This window comes from Mustela erminea, chromosome 6 (genome assembly GCF_009829155.1).
Source record: "Mustela erminea isolate mMusErm1 chromosome 6, mMusErm1.Pri, whole genome shotgun sequence".
Classification (NCBI taxonomy): Eukaryota; Metazoa; Chordata; class Mammalia; order Carnivora; family Mustelidae; genus Mustela; species Mustela erminea.
This window is the reverse complement of record NC_045619.1, coordinates 4,217,057-4,230,546: the sequence shown is the minus strand read 5'-3', so window position 1 is coordinate 4,230,546 and position 13,490 is coordinate 4,217,057. Positions and strand designations below refer to the sequence as shown.

Sequence of the window (13,490 nt, the reverse complement as noted above, 5' to 3'; positions counted from 1 at the left end):
AGGCTGGGAAAACCCAGGCCTGAGTCCCACGTGCCCGGGGGAGCCACAGACCCACACGGACTACGCCCAGTGTGCCACTCGAAGGTGTGCGTGTGTGCCCATTAAAGGACTAAACTTGACTGGCTTCCAGAATGGTCTCAAATCTTCAGAACAAAATTGTTTATTTGAAATATTAAAGTTCACTAAAAGCCATGGTTCTTTCAAACTGAGCAATCTAATTGTTTTATTAAAGTCAGATTCCAAGATGAAAGACCCTTAATCCACACATAGGAAAAGAAATAATCTTGTCAAACCTGTTGGCTTAGGTAGAGGCCAAGTCAGCTGTGAGCATAAGAAAGGAAGTCTTTTGTTTTGTCATCCCCCAAAACAAACATCCTCCCTTCGCACATAAGTTTCCCAGTTGTTCCCCTCATTTTAACAATCACGAAGCACAGCAGGCTTATCCGTTCAGCATGTATATATACAATGAACTAGGATTGTGCATGGATTAATTTATTTTACATTTTCCCCTCCTCCCTACAGAAAATTCCCAAAGGTTTTCTCTTCCAGCCAACATGTATTTCTAAAGCTAGGCCATGATGGTAGTTCCTGGACGTTCCTCGAGGACGGGCTAGAAGGACTCAGACAGCAGCATTAGCCTCGAGGAGGAGGCAGCCCCTAGGACGGGGTTCTGGTGCAGCTTTCTCCAAGAAGAGCTGTTAAATAGTTTTCAGGCGACTGTTTTAAAGGGGCCTCCTCCTACCTCTTCAATGAGAAGGGGGTTTGACCTGGATGGCAACAAAGACATTGTCTTTTAAAAGTTTCACTACCAGACTGCCTGCTTGATGACCGCTCAGGCAATCTGCCCTTGGTGAAGCTGCCTCAGAAAATTCTCCCGGTTTGGATGTTTCTACCGCAACGGATGTTTGCAAGAGACAACCTCGATGTGATGGTTCGCACTGTGTTTCTAGATTTGTGTACATGTTCCTCTCAGACCCCCCTTCTGTGCTCTCACTTCCTCTCATGTAACTTCCCGCCGTGGCGGAGGCCTGACGCCTGCCCACCACCTGAGACACAACTTAGAGTTTGTCTGCTCCCGGGGCGAGTGAGCCCACTGCCGCCGAGCCTCTGTCAGCCTCTGGTAGGCGGAGTCAGCTCCAGAAATGTGCAACAGCGCGCCTGCCCCCGGAAACTCTCCCCGCAGCCCAGGGAGCCTGTTGGGAGGGACTCCTGACTCTGATCCTAGGCATTCTACCATGCATGAGACCTTTGTAAGAGGTACTCCAGAAAAAGCTACTGCTCTGTGGGGACTGGGAGCGAAACTTGAAACGCGTATCTTGTGTTTGGATTTTGCAAATAGTACCTGGAACCAAACCCTGTCCGAGGGCGCCCTGACCCTGTGGCTGACCCAGCGTGGCCGGAGCCACGGCCCGGGCTGGTTTCTGTCCATCTCCAGCATTTCTAGAAAGGAACTCCTGTGAAAGCTCCAAAAACGCTCGAAGAAGAAATCTTTGGGGGCAAATTAAGGTTCAGTCACTAAGTTTATGCATTGCCGTAACGTCTGTATTTGATCTGAAATACCCGTTAAAGAAAGAAAAAATAACCAAGTACAGATTCATCAGAGGAAAACACTGAGGAAAAACAAATTTAATATCCAACATGCAAATCAACTTTGAACAGAAATGCAAAAACTTAACAGCTCACAGCCAACCAAATGCTGCCCAGAGATGGTTTCTGTACGCGGAAGATGGTGAACCGGGAAGCTGCTTGTTCATGGAAATACCCCTGACCACGAGATCCTAACATGTTTGATTACACCATTCTGGTGCTTTTGCCAAAATATATTTTGTAGAAATCATTTTAGTTAAGCCTCAAAGTTGTGAAAAATTGCCCCAGGTTTTCTTTGCAGGTTTTGATTCTTCTCACAGGGAGAGAGTTTGCTTGGGAACCGTGAGTGCACGCTGTGAACACCTAACCCGCCCGGCCTTTGAGAAAAACGGAATGCCCCCAGCCGCTCGGCCGTGACCTCTGGTCTCCTGAGCTCCGGGCTGCGAAAAATCAAGGTGCCTTCTTGTCTTGGGGATGGTAGAAAAACTGTAAACACAAACTCTCCCCACTGTGGGGGTCTGAACCCACGGCCGGCCGGGCCTCTTGGTGTCCGGGTGACTTGGCTTCTGCGGGCGGGTGTCCTGGTTCTCCAGACCATTCGAGACCGGCTCAGAGAAAGGATCAGAGGATTTCTCCTCCCACCGAGGACCACGTCCGCACCACATCAGCCAGTGGAAAGGAGCAGAGGGGAGCAGCCTCGCGTGCACCACCCCCCAAACCGCCTGAGGGCTCAAGCCCCCCAGAGGCCGCGTGGCACCCTGGCCATGGGACCCTGGAGGGCCTCCCGCTTCCGCTCCTGCTCAGGGGGCCTGGTGGCAGCCGGCACGGGCTTGCTGCCCTCCCGGAGCCTGATGTGTTTTAAGAGAAACCTGCTTTCTGATCCAAAGGTGAGAAGAATCCCCATCACGCCAACAGCCGCTCGATGTTCGAGACCAGATAGGAAACCCGGTTCTAGCGCAGTCACTTGCCAGAGACCTCTTGAGGCTCCCGGCAACGCTGGCAGCTTTTGCACATGTGACATCTTTGAAGGTTCTCGGCCAACGACTTCGAGCCTCCCTGTTGGGACAGCATCCGATGTGTTCTTCAAGCCAAGTCACTAGAATTTGCCAACCGCACGGGGGGCCTGCCTTCGGGAATGTCTTCTGATGAGGAAAAAGCAAGTTTTTATTTCACTTTTCGATTCTGCTGTCTAGACGGTCTGTGCTTCCAACAGCAGCAGCGGCTCCCAGTCTCCTCCTAGCTGGATCCTTGGAAGAGCAGTCCCACCGGGCTGGTGTCGCGTCGCGAGTGGCCAGGGCTCCGCGGAGGACAGGAACCTGACCAGTTCACGTGCGCGCCGTCCTTGAAGAGTCCACGTTCCCGGGACCGGGACTCGTCGGAAAATCTAGCCATCCGCAAGGCGACCGGGCTCTGGAAGATTTTGTTCTCTGTGGATGACTTCCCTGTCGCTTACATTTTAAATAAGATTTTTCTGAGATGCTGAGCCTCGGCTATTTCTACCAGCAACTGGAAGCTCCTGGAAGACATCAGCGTGCGAGACCGAATGCCCCCTCGGCCCGCGGGCACTGGAAGGGGGTCGAGAGGCCACAGGCCGCCCATCAGAGGCCAGGACCGTGACATTTCTTATGAAAGGAGAGCTTGCTCTCTTATTCGTGTCCTAAAAAGTGACACCGCGGTGCCTTCACAGGAAAACCACACTTTGATTCCAGTTCCCACTGGAGAAATGTGCACGTGCTCTGGTCATCCCCGCGTTACACAAGAGACAGGCGTGTTTCCAGAAACATGAAAGATGGCCTTACAAGAAGTGACAGCCGGACACGCCAGGACACTGGGGGGCTGGGCTTGGCCCCATCACTTGTCATCTCTTACTCTGTCACTGATGTCCTTTGTCACTTTGAAAAGAACCTCAGGGTGACAGCTTACTGCCTAGTGACCAAGTGCCTCTCAAAAAAGCGTGATTAAAATTCAGTTTCAGACGTAACCTCCGGAAGAGGGAAAGGGTGGAGGGCGGACGCTGCCGCCCACACGCTCCCGTCTGTCGCAGGGCAGCGGTGTCGCGGACGCCTGGGTGGGCCGTTGGCCGGGCCTGAGGCTGGGGATGACGACCGAGCCCGTGTGTGTGAGCGATGCCCCGGTGTGGGAGCGGAAACAGCCAAGCCGCCGTGTACGCCGTTGGCACATTACAAACGAGGGGTCATCTCTGGAACGCCACTGTGGCGCCCATTTCTACGACCAGCAAAGCCCTTGTGCGCATTACTGCAAATGGCCCTCAGGTGACCTGTGATGTGCATCTGTCACTTTACAGAGGGGGCATCGGATGTGCCCACGGCTCCGCCAGCAGTGGGTGGCTGAGCCTCAGGGTTTGGTTCCAGTGGGGGGACCCTGAGAGCAGAGGGAGGGCCGCCATCTTCCTGCGTCTGTTTGACTACCTCATCCTTCCGTGGAAGATACACCGGGGCTGTATTTCCCCCAAGACCTGAATTCCAGAGTCTTCAGACCCCGGACGACCAGGGAGAGAGAATTCCTGAAGCTGTATCTTAGCCTCCCTGGACACAAACGTGGCGGCAGCATTTGGCTCCCCTGGAGAACACTTCTGGAACTTGGGGCCGTGCTCAGGGATCAGAGGCTCTGCCCCAGCACGTGGCGGAGAGGCCCGACTCTGTGCTGTCCTGAAACACCACTCTGGAACGTAAAATTGTGCAGACAGCTGGGATTCGGCTAAGCGGGGGCTGGGCACTGCCACAGAAGACGAGAATGTTCCAGCCCAGCCCCACCACACAGAGGACGGCTGGGGGAAGCATCTGAGAGTCCGAGAGTCTGCCCGGACCCAAGCTCTGCAAGAGGCTGCCTGACCCAGTCGTGCACCAGAACCCTGGACGCTTCATGAGGTAGGTGGTATCAGCCCCATTTTACAGGTGGGCCAACTGAGGCAGAATGAAATGCAACAGCTTGCTTTAATAACAGCGTATAAAATCTAGCAAAAGCCCCAAGGTAGCCCCTGTTCCCGGAGCCCAGCGCAAACCCTCAGAGCGCGCAGAATAGAGCAGTGGGAGGAGGAGCCCTCCAACCACTCCTCCCCGCAGAGAGGGTCTCCGTGCACACAGCAAACCCTCCGATACTTCTGGGGACTCCAAACAAAACAACATCGCAACAGAGACCCAGCTGACAGTTTATTCCCAGTGGGGCAGGGGAACGCTTCCGCTCGAGAGGGCTCGTGGTGTTGAGAAGAGCACAGCGTGTCATCCATCACAGGTGGGAATCCCTCCGGCCCCAACAAGGCCGCTCGCGCAAACCCACTGGGCCAGCCGCCTGGAGGTCAAGTCCTCTTTGCCTCAGTGAGCCGGTCTGAGAAACGGGACCAGCGCACTCTGCCAAAGCAAGCTCCAGGAAAACAGCCTATCCCCTCCCCGGCCCCCCGAGGACGGAGGTTCTGCCTAGAACCTTCCTGGGAGGAGGCCGGCCCCCGCCCCCAACCCTCCTCTCCTGTCTGACCACCAGGCTGTCCCACCTGCTCTCAGAGTCCCGATTCTGTGGGTCACGCCAGCCGCGGCGCAGAGCGGGATGTCTCCAAGGCGGAGGTGTGTGTGTTGGTGGTGCTCTTTGGCTGGAAGCAAAGGCCATTCTGGCAGGATTGGGGCCTTTCTGGAACCGGGCGTGGGGTGAGGTATTCCCAGCCCAGGGCAAAACCCTCAGACAGCTGCGTGCCCCGGCTCCCCGAGGCCACCCATGTGTAACCAAGCGGTAAACAAGGGAGGGCGGACAAGTCGGGCCTAACTCGGACGCGGAAGTTCATGGGTACAGCAGGACGGAACCGTGAGCCAGTTCTCGGGGAGGCGCGGACACTCGGGGGCCTGTCCACCAGCGGTCTGCGCGCAGACGTCGGGTCGGTCGGTCCGGACACGCTCTGGCCGCCGGCCGCTCCTCTGCTCTCTCACAGCCTCTTGGCATCTCTGGGCCTCTCGGGGTGCAGAGGGTGCTGCAGAGATGGACCGGGGATGGAGGGGGGCGGGCGGGCAGGCGGGCACGGGGGTGGTGCAGGAGCCGAGCCGGCAGGGGAGAAAGAGGCACTTCAGTTTGGGCTGGTGTTCGTGGAGTCGGCCCTGGCCCCAGGAGGCGAGCGGCCCCGCCTGGCTCCGGCTCCGGCGCTGGGCTGTCACAGAAGACCCCGGTGGCGGTGGACAGGTAGGCACTTGGCAGCACCCCCAGGGCCGGGCAGGGCTGGGGGGCTCTGCGCAGGCTCTGCACACGGCTAGGTCATCAGGATGGGCTTCTGCCGAACTTCCAGGATGTCTATGATGGCGGGAGGCGGGGGGACAAGACAAGGAAGTGTGGGTCCCGGTCAGTGAGGCCCCCAGAGCTCCGCCTCACCTCCCCCCAAGCCAGTCACACCACCCCCGCCCCAGGGCTCTGCAGCCACTCAAGGGGGGACGGGAGGGACCCGACGCAGACACGCACTGGCGGGTCCCAGACTTGAAACGGGGGGTCAGGGTTACCGACACCCCTCCACCCCCTGCCCCAGAGAGCGATGGCTTTCTGCTGCAGCCCATGCTACCTGTTAAAATCCGATGCAGTGGCAACGTGACGTAGGTCAGATGTGCATAGAGAAGGAAATTGCCATCCGCTCTGTTCAGCTTCAGCCAGGACCCAACCAGGGACCGCCCCGTGCCGGACAGGGACCGAGACCGGAGGTTGGTGGCATTATGCAGATCAGCTGGTGGGGGGAGGGCCGTGTCAGGGCCAGGCCGCAGGCCCCCCCGCAGGACCAGGAGAGCACCTCCCACCCCAGGAACCACCTCTGCCACCAGCCCCTCCACGGCCCACACCCGCCCCAGAGCTGCAGCCCTGGCCTGGGACCCCGACTCCCCCATCCCTATCCAGCCCTCCCCTCCCCTCCCCTGCCCTGGAGAGGCTCTCGTGTGGGTTCTGGCTTGTCGCCTGTGTCATTTCTCTGCTTCCCTGTGACCCCGTCTGTCACTGCAACACGGTACCACCAGTCTGCAGTGCCCAGGGCAGGGCTGGGAGGAGCCATCCTCTGGGTCACCCAGGGAGGCAGGCTGGGTGGTCATCAGCCCTTCCCTACTCATTGGGAAAGGAGCCGAGGTGGGGACGGCACTTGCCCAAGTGCACACTAGAGCAGGTCAAGGCCAGGGCGTCTGTCTCGGCCCCAGTGCTCCGAATAAGGACCAGTGTCTCTTCCGTTCAAGGTCACAGCCCCAGCTCTGGCCAGGGCCCCCCTGTGCTGTCGGCCACCCCCTCAGCCCCCAGCACACACGTGGGGTGCCACGCCTTGTCTCTGGCGGCAGCCTGCCCCCCTACAGTCCTTCTCCACAGGGACGGCTGAGCAGTATTTCAGTAGCTAATCTGATCCTGTCACTACCCTGCCTAAACCCTCTGGTGGCTTCCTGCTGCTTAGATGAGAGTGACCCCCACTCTCTCTGGCTCATGGGTTGCAGGGACCCCCACGGGCTTCAGGCAGAGATGCTCTGGAGGCCACCAGAGGGTGGGGGAGCCCGGAGGAGAGCCTCGGGGATGCCCCGAGGCACGTCCTGGAGGGAGGGAGGGCCCTGAGGAGGACCCAGAACAGGAGGCTGACGGCACGAAGGCAGGCATGGGCCCGAGAGCTCACCTCACTGGGCACCGGCTTCTAGAACCCTCTGTGTGGAGCAGTCCATCAACATCAGGGAAAGTCTCAAGCCTCCTGTCCTTGCCTCCTATTCTGACCCCAGACTGGGAGCTCCTCGAGGCAGGGATTTCTGTCTGTCCGTCTGCAGCTCCATCCCCAGCCCTGAGGGGCCCCTGGCACCCACAGCCCCCAAGACGTGAACACACGGGTGAACCCAGAGGGCCCGGGAGGGCCGCAGAAGGCCCCTGGTCCTGAGCAAGGCGCTCACCCCCGCCGTTGTCCTCGCGGAAGAGCTCCTCACTGTCGTTGGCCGAGTGCGACTTCTTCATCTCCGCGATCCGGTTCCGGGGCACCTTCCTCTTGAGGGACGGGGAGAAGAAAGCGGGCCGGTTGTTCCGCTCCGGGGTGGGGGGCGTGCTGAAGGAGGTCACCTGGAGACAAAGAGCCATAGTCACTGGTGCAGCCCGACCAGCGCTGGGGCCCCTGACACCACCAGCCGGCGGGCCAGCCTCCTGGGCTGAGCACGAGCCAGCTGCCCTCCGCGGGCCCCCAACGCCGGCCGGCCCGAAGCCAGACCAGCTGCTGATGCCGCTCAAGCCCTCCCACGGAAGCCTCCCGCTGATCCACCAGACGGGAATTGGTAGGAAGCCCGTCCAACCAGCGAGGAAATGAAGGTGGGACAGTGGCCTTGACCTGCCCAAGGTCACCCAACAGGACAGGGGCAAAACCAGGATTCAGCCCAGGTCTTCTGCCTCCTAAGGCCATACTCTTCACCCCAATTCCTTCCCCTTGGCTAAGATGCCCCCACCCCATCCCTCTCCGCCCCAGAGCCCTCTCATGGAGGGCAAAGGCAGAGCGGCCCAGGCTTCCATCCCCTGGTCGTGTAACCACACTGTTGAGCAAACGTTCTGCACAGCCACGCAGGGTCAGGCGGGGGCAGCACAGGAGACAGACAGGCACACAACACTGCTCCCTGCCCTCAAGGAGCTCACAGTCTGGTGAGAGATGATAGACTCGGAAAGTGACAACCACAAACTGAAGGCTGCTTGCTTAGACAGAGAAAGGGAAGCACAGGATACAGGGGAGCACCGAGCAAAAGGGGTCCACAGCCTGGGAAATCAGGAAAGGCTTCCTGGAGGAGACGCTGCTCGAGATGGGTCTTGAAGGACGAGTAGGAGTTCGCCAGGTGAAGAAGGGGGGGAAGGGCGTTCCAGGCAGAGGGAACTTGGCCCATCTCCTCCCTCCTCCCCATGCAAACAAGAATCTGAGGAACAAGGTGAGCTGGGACTGAGACTTCAGGAAGCCCCATCAGCCTCCTCGTCACGGCTTCCGACATCCACCAAAGTCCCGGCGGCCGCTGGGCTCCAGACGGTCCTCCCATAAGCCAGGGAAGGTTTTCCAAAGATAGAAAAAAAACAAAACACCAGAAACCACAATACACACAGAGTCTGCATTTGTCGTGCGCTGGTTACAAAGGGCCCTCTGGAAAGGGGGGACACGGGACAGTAAGCACAGAGGTGGCGGGGGCCTGAGCAGCCCCCAGGAGGTCAGGCCCTGCCACTCGCAGCTGCGTGACCCTGGCAGGTCCCCTCCCTTGACCCTGGGCCTCCTTGTTCCCCTGAGCCAGGCACCTTGGCCTTCACCCCCAACGGCCACCCTGGGAGGGAGCGAGTACCACTTCCATTTGGTGTGTGGGAAGAGCCAGGCTCAGCAGCTGTGGTGCCGTATCTGTTGTCGCTCAGCAAACGCATGGCCGGAGGCGGCACCCGGCCAAACCAGCCCCGCTGGAGCTCAGGCCGCAGGGTTTCTGCAGGGCCTCGGTGGGCAACTCAGGACCATGGAGTAGAATCAGACTCCATTTCTCCCAAATCAGCTCAGAAATGTATCCAAAACCTCCACTCGTAAGATGAGGGAGGTCCCCCGCCCGGAACCCTCACTCACGTCTGCGAGAACTAGCCCGGGTTGTTTTTATTCGGCTTTCCAATCACAGTCATTGCAGAAGAAAAAACCAAGCAAGGACATAAAGAAGAGGAAGAAACGTGCTGTGGGACCGGGAGACGGGCTCGGCTAACAGTTTTACAGAACGAAAAGTCTAGCAAACACACGCTTGCTCGTCCCGGGCACGTCAGCAGGGCGGCACGCCTCATGCCCTCCGTCACTTCCCCCGGCGGGTCAACAGCCAAGGGGAGCCAGTGGCTAGGGAAGCACCCCAGGGTCCCACCCGTGTCAGCCGCTGTGTTACAGCTCCCCGAGCCTCCCAACACCAGTGCTCCCCGTTTCTGGGTGAGAAAACAGGCCGAGACCTGCCCCAGGTCACTGGAGCGGCAGCGCCCAGACTCCAGCCCACACAGTCTCACCCCGAAGTCCCTTCCTGCAGACGGGCTGGCCAAGGCTGCTCCCCGGACCTCCACCCCCCACCTACCTGTCCCTTCGGAGACCTGCGGCTCCGAGCAGGCTAGAGCAGCTGGGGGCTCAAGACTTTCTCCTGCCCTAGCCCTGACACCACTGGGGCCCCGGGAAACAAAGCTGCCCCTGACCTCGGCTTCCCACCCCCGGGGAAGGACGGTGTCCTAGAAAGAGTCGGGCTCAAGGGCTCGGTGCTATCACACCAGAGCCGTGGGACCTACAGTGGCACCAGTCCATCCGGCAAGCCCGAGTTTCCATGTCTACCCCCGGGGCTGCTGCGGGGACCCCCAGCACTTGAAGGTGCACGACACCTTGTGAACAGGGGGCCGGGCAGAGGGAAGAGCCGGGCGGCTCCGGACCCTGTGCTCTCTTGCCGCCGAGCCTCACGGGGCAGGAGGGGAGGCCGGCCCATAAGCATCCCAGGGCACTCCCCAGGGCAGGCCCGTCGTGGGCACACGCTCGGCCAGCAGGGCCCGGTGAGGCAGGGGCCGGGAGCAGCCGGGGGTCCCTTTGGCTGGGCCCAGCTACAGCAGCTCAGGGAGGCAGAGACCACGCCCTGACCTGCTGGGTGACCTTGGGCAAGCCACTGCCCTCTCTGCATCTCGGCCTGCTCCCCAGACGGTGGGACGAAGACACCTACTCACCGGGGGACTTTAAAGATCAGGGAGGCGTTGGGAAGCGGATCCGAGGCACGGAAGGCCCCTCCCCGAGCTGTGCAGCCCTTACCCGCTCGTGCATGGGTGAGGCCGGGCTGGAATCCTCTTCAGTCCCGCAGGGGGACGTGTCCCCAGTAGACACGCGGCTGACGGCCATCTCCGCGTGGCCCTTGCCCTGTGGCCCCTTCATGCGCACGAACTCCATGTTGTTGTACTTGTAGAAGCCAAACGACATCTTCTGTGCCATCCGGGCAGCCACGCTCACCTGCAGACATGGGGAGATGGCCCGAGTCAGCGCCCAGAGGGGTGGCTTCTTCCTGGGGACACGGAGTCATGAGGATGACTATCCCCCAAAGAGCAGCCCCTGAGGGCTACCCACTTTCCTCTGGGGGCCGGGGACCCCCCAGCAGGCAGGGTCATGCAGGAATGCTTGGGGGTCAGGCAGATGCTCCTCCCACCACCCGACGACCCACGCCTTGCAGCAGGCGAAGCGCCAGGCTGGGCACATAGCCAACCCTGGGGGAGCCCGAGACCACCCCCACGCCTTCCCTGGGGGGACCAGCTGCAGGAGAGAGGCCCGTCCACCTGCATTCCACCCCTGCCCCACCAGCCAGGTTCTGTTTTGGGAGTGTTTGCACACAGGGTGGGGCCACTGTCCCTCTGACCCAGTCTGCCCAGACTGAGGAGCGACACATCAGAACGCAGGCCCTGAGCCACCTACGAGGGGCCTGGGGGGCCGTAGGGGCTCTGAGGAGCTGGGCAAAGACAGAGGGCCCGGGGGGGGGGGGGCGTCCTCACACTTACTCGGTTGTCGTACACCTTCTTGAGGGCTTCGTAGCGGATGGAGCCCTGAAAGATGACCCCTTGGAACAGGTTGGTTTTGTCACTGGCCACCAGCTCCACGCAGACCATCTCTCCCTCCCCCACAGTCATGTCGCTGAACACCTGGGACGGGGCACAAGGAAGACAGCTGCCCCCACGGAGCCCGCAGCCTGGCTCCTGGCTCTACCTCCTGTGGCCCGCCCGCCCACCCGCCGGCATCACGGCTCCAGGGCCTGGGGCATGGACCCAACTTCAAGGTCACACGGACTCCGGTTCAAATCTTGGCTCTGCCACAAACAGGCCGTGCCAGCCTGGGGACGGCCCTTAGTCCCCCGAGCCTGAGGGGCCTCAAGGCAGCAGCCCATCAAGGAGAGACCCTGAAACACGGGCTCCCTTCTTCCTGAGTCTTCCCTGGGGTCCTGACCGCCCCTAGGGGAGTACAGGCACCACTATGGGGACCTTGGTGGTGGCAGAGAGCAGCAGAGCAGGAGCTGGGCAGGGGCAGGGCACCGGGTGAGTTACTTTCTGCCATGAGTCCTAGTTTTCCCAGCCTGAGCACAGAAGCTTGGCCCAGAAGCTTCCACAGCCCCACCCCCTCTGACACCCTAGCATCCCGCAGCGTGGAGGCACCAGTTTGGAGTTTCCTGGCCACCCTAATGACGCCTCCTGCCCGGGCAGCCCTTTTTATAGGTGTTTATGACGCGTTCTCCCATTCACGAGCTCGTGTGATCTTCGACCCCAATGGACACATGATCACGACACTTATTTTACAGATGAGAAAACAGGCTCCGAGGGAGGTGAATCCCACCGGCCCCAGTCCGGCGTCAGGAACAGCGGGAGCCAAGGGGGCAGGAGTCAGGATGCCCCCACTGCCCACCGCCTTTGCCGGCCTGCAGGGCTGTGAGGCGGGAGGGAGGCCGGCTTCTCGAAGCCCTAAGCAGGGCCCTTGGGGACACGTGGCTGGGCACGAGGAGCTCACCTCCTCGAAGCTGTCGATCATGAAGAAGATGTTGGGGTAGCTGATCTTGGATTCCTCCCCCTTGCTGTCCATGGGGTGCTTACTGGGGGACGCAAACACTTGCTGAAACGGAGGGTTTGAAGGACCGATGAGGCCTTGCCTTGTACCCAGGTCCGCAGCCGCTCAAGGGACAAGTCCCTGTGGTCCCATGGCTCAGACCCAGGTCAAAGCCAGAGGGAACCGCTTTGCAAGAAGCCTGATGGACGGAGTTTTGGTCAGACCTGCCCCTCCAGGCGGGGAAGGAAGGAGGAGGGGGAGGGGGAGGGGTCGGCTCCCCACCCAACTGCTAAGCAGCCACAAGGCTGCCACTTCTGGGCGGAGCTCCCAGGTAGGAGGCCTGGGGCTTACCTGGGATTTCTTCTTATGGATGTGGATGTCCCCCCCATCAGTGCGCGTGCACACGGCACAGGTGACCATGTAGTCCAGCTGGAAGGGAGCACGCAGGACACCGCGCGTGGAGGGGTCTGCTGTCCCTCAGCCCCGCCACAGCCCTCCCCCCGGAGCCCGGCCCCCACCACGCCGTGCCCCTGGAGACCCGCCCCCACCAGACAGCCCTCCCCCCGGAGCCCGGCCCCCACCACGCCGTGTACCTTCTGCAGGATGAGGTTCAGGCAAACACTCTCCTCCCAGTCAATGTCGGGGTCTCCAAGGCCCGGCAGCTTCTTGGAGTCGCGCCGGTACACCTCCACCTCCACCTCGGGCTCCGCCTCGGCCCGCTGAGGGGCACAGGGCACAGATGAGTCCGGGCCCCCTCTCCCTGACTACTGCCGGGACAGCCGCTAAGGCAGACACGGACTCCCGCCTGGCTTCTCCATCTCCGGCTGTGCGGCCCCAAGTCCATTGAGAAGGAGCCTCCGAGGTGGTCCCTAGAGCCCGGCAGCTCGGCGTGGGGATCCCAGCCGCCTGTCCCACCCACACGGCTTCTGTTCAATCTGCCTGGAGGCGACCGTCCACCCATCCGCCCACCACCACCACCCTGGGCCTAGTGCAGGAAGCCCGCAGGTTGCTATGGCAACCGGGTACCAGCTCTGCGGCAGGCTGGGGAGGGGGCGGGAGGCGGCCCTGGCTTGCCGCAGAGAGGCCACAGTGCGCAGGCGCCTGCCCTGGGCTCTCCTGGCTCTGTTCTTTTGAGTGGCGGGGGCAGAGAGGCTGCCGGGAACGGCTTGTCCAGTCTCCCGTTTGTCCTTCCCTGCCCACCCTGCACTCTTCGGGCTTGCGGGGTCTCCCTACATCACTGCCCAACCCCCTGCCCTCCAAACACGACAGACACCACAGGGTCCCCTCGGGTAGGTGCCGAGTCACGTGTGTGCCTGGCACGCCCCCACCAGCACCCCACGGGTTGGTCCCTTCAGTGGGACTGTCCTTAGGCCACCGTGGA

The 13,490-nt window shown here is 60.8% G+C and overlaps 1 protein-coding gene across 7 annotated transcripts in view; it reads right to left on the bottom strand.

Annotated features, from left to right (window-relative positions):
* Positions 1-198: 198 nt before the first annotated feature.
* Positions 199-13,490, bottom strand: part of KIAA0930 (KIAA0930 ortholog) — a 36,618-nt gene continuing 23,326 nt past the window's right edge. For 5 of the 7 annotated variants that reach the window (XM_032345953.1, XM_032345956.1, XM_032345955.1 and 2 more), the window contains 8 exons: positions 12,703-12,828; positions 12,461-12,538; positions 12,074-12,175; positions 11,077-11,217; positions 10,343-10,537; positions 7,479-7,641; positions 6,140-6,298; positions 199-5,877 (listed from right to left, as the gene is read on the bottom strand). In XM_032345953.1, the coding sequence (XP_032201844.1) occupies positions 5,837-5,877; positions 6,140-6,298; positions 7,479-7,641; positions 10,343-10,537; positions 11,077-11,217; positions 12,074-12,175; positions 12,461-12,538; positions 12,703-12,828 (1,005 nt within the window). In that variant the 3' untranslated portion in view covers positions 199-5,836. The remainder of the gene's footprint in view (positions 5,878-6,139; positions 6,299-7,478; positions 7,642-10,342; positions 10,538-11,076; positions 11,218-12,073; positions 12,176-12,460; positions 12,539-12,702; positions 12,829-13,490) is intronic. The other 2 variants (XR_004286556.1, XR_004286557.1) reach the window with 2 other exon arrangements.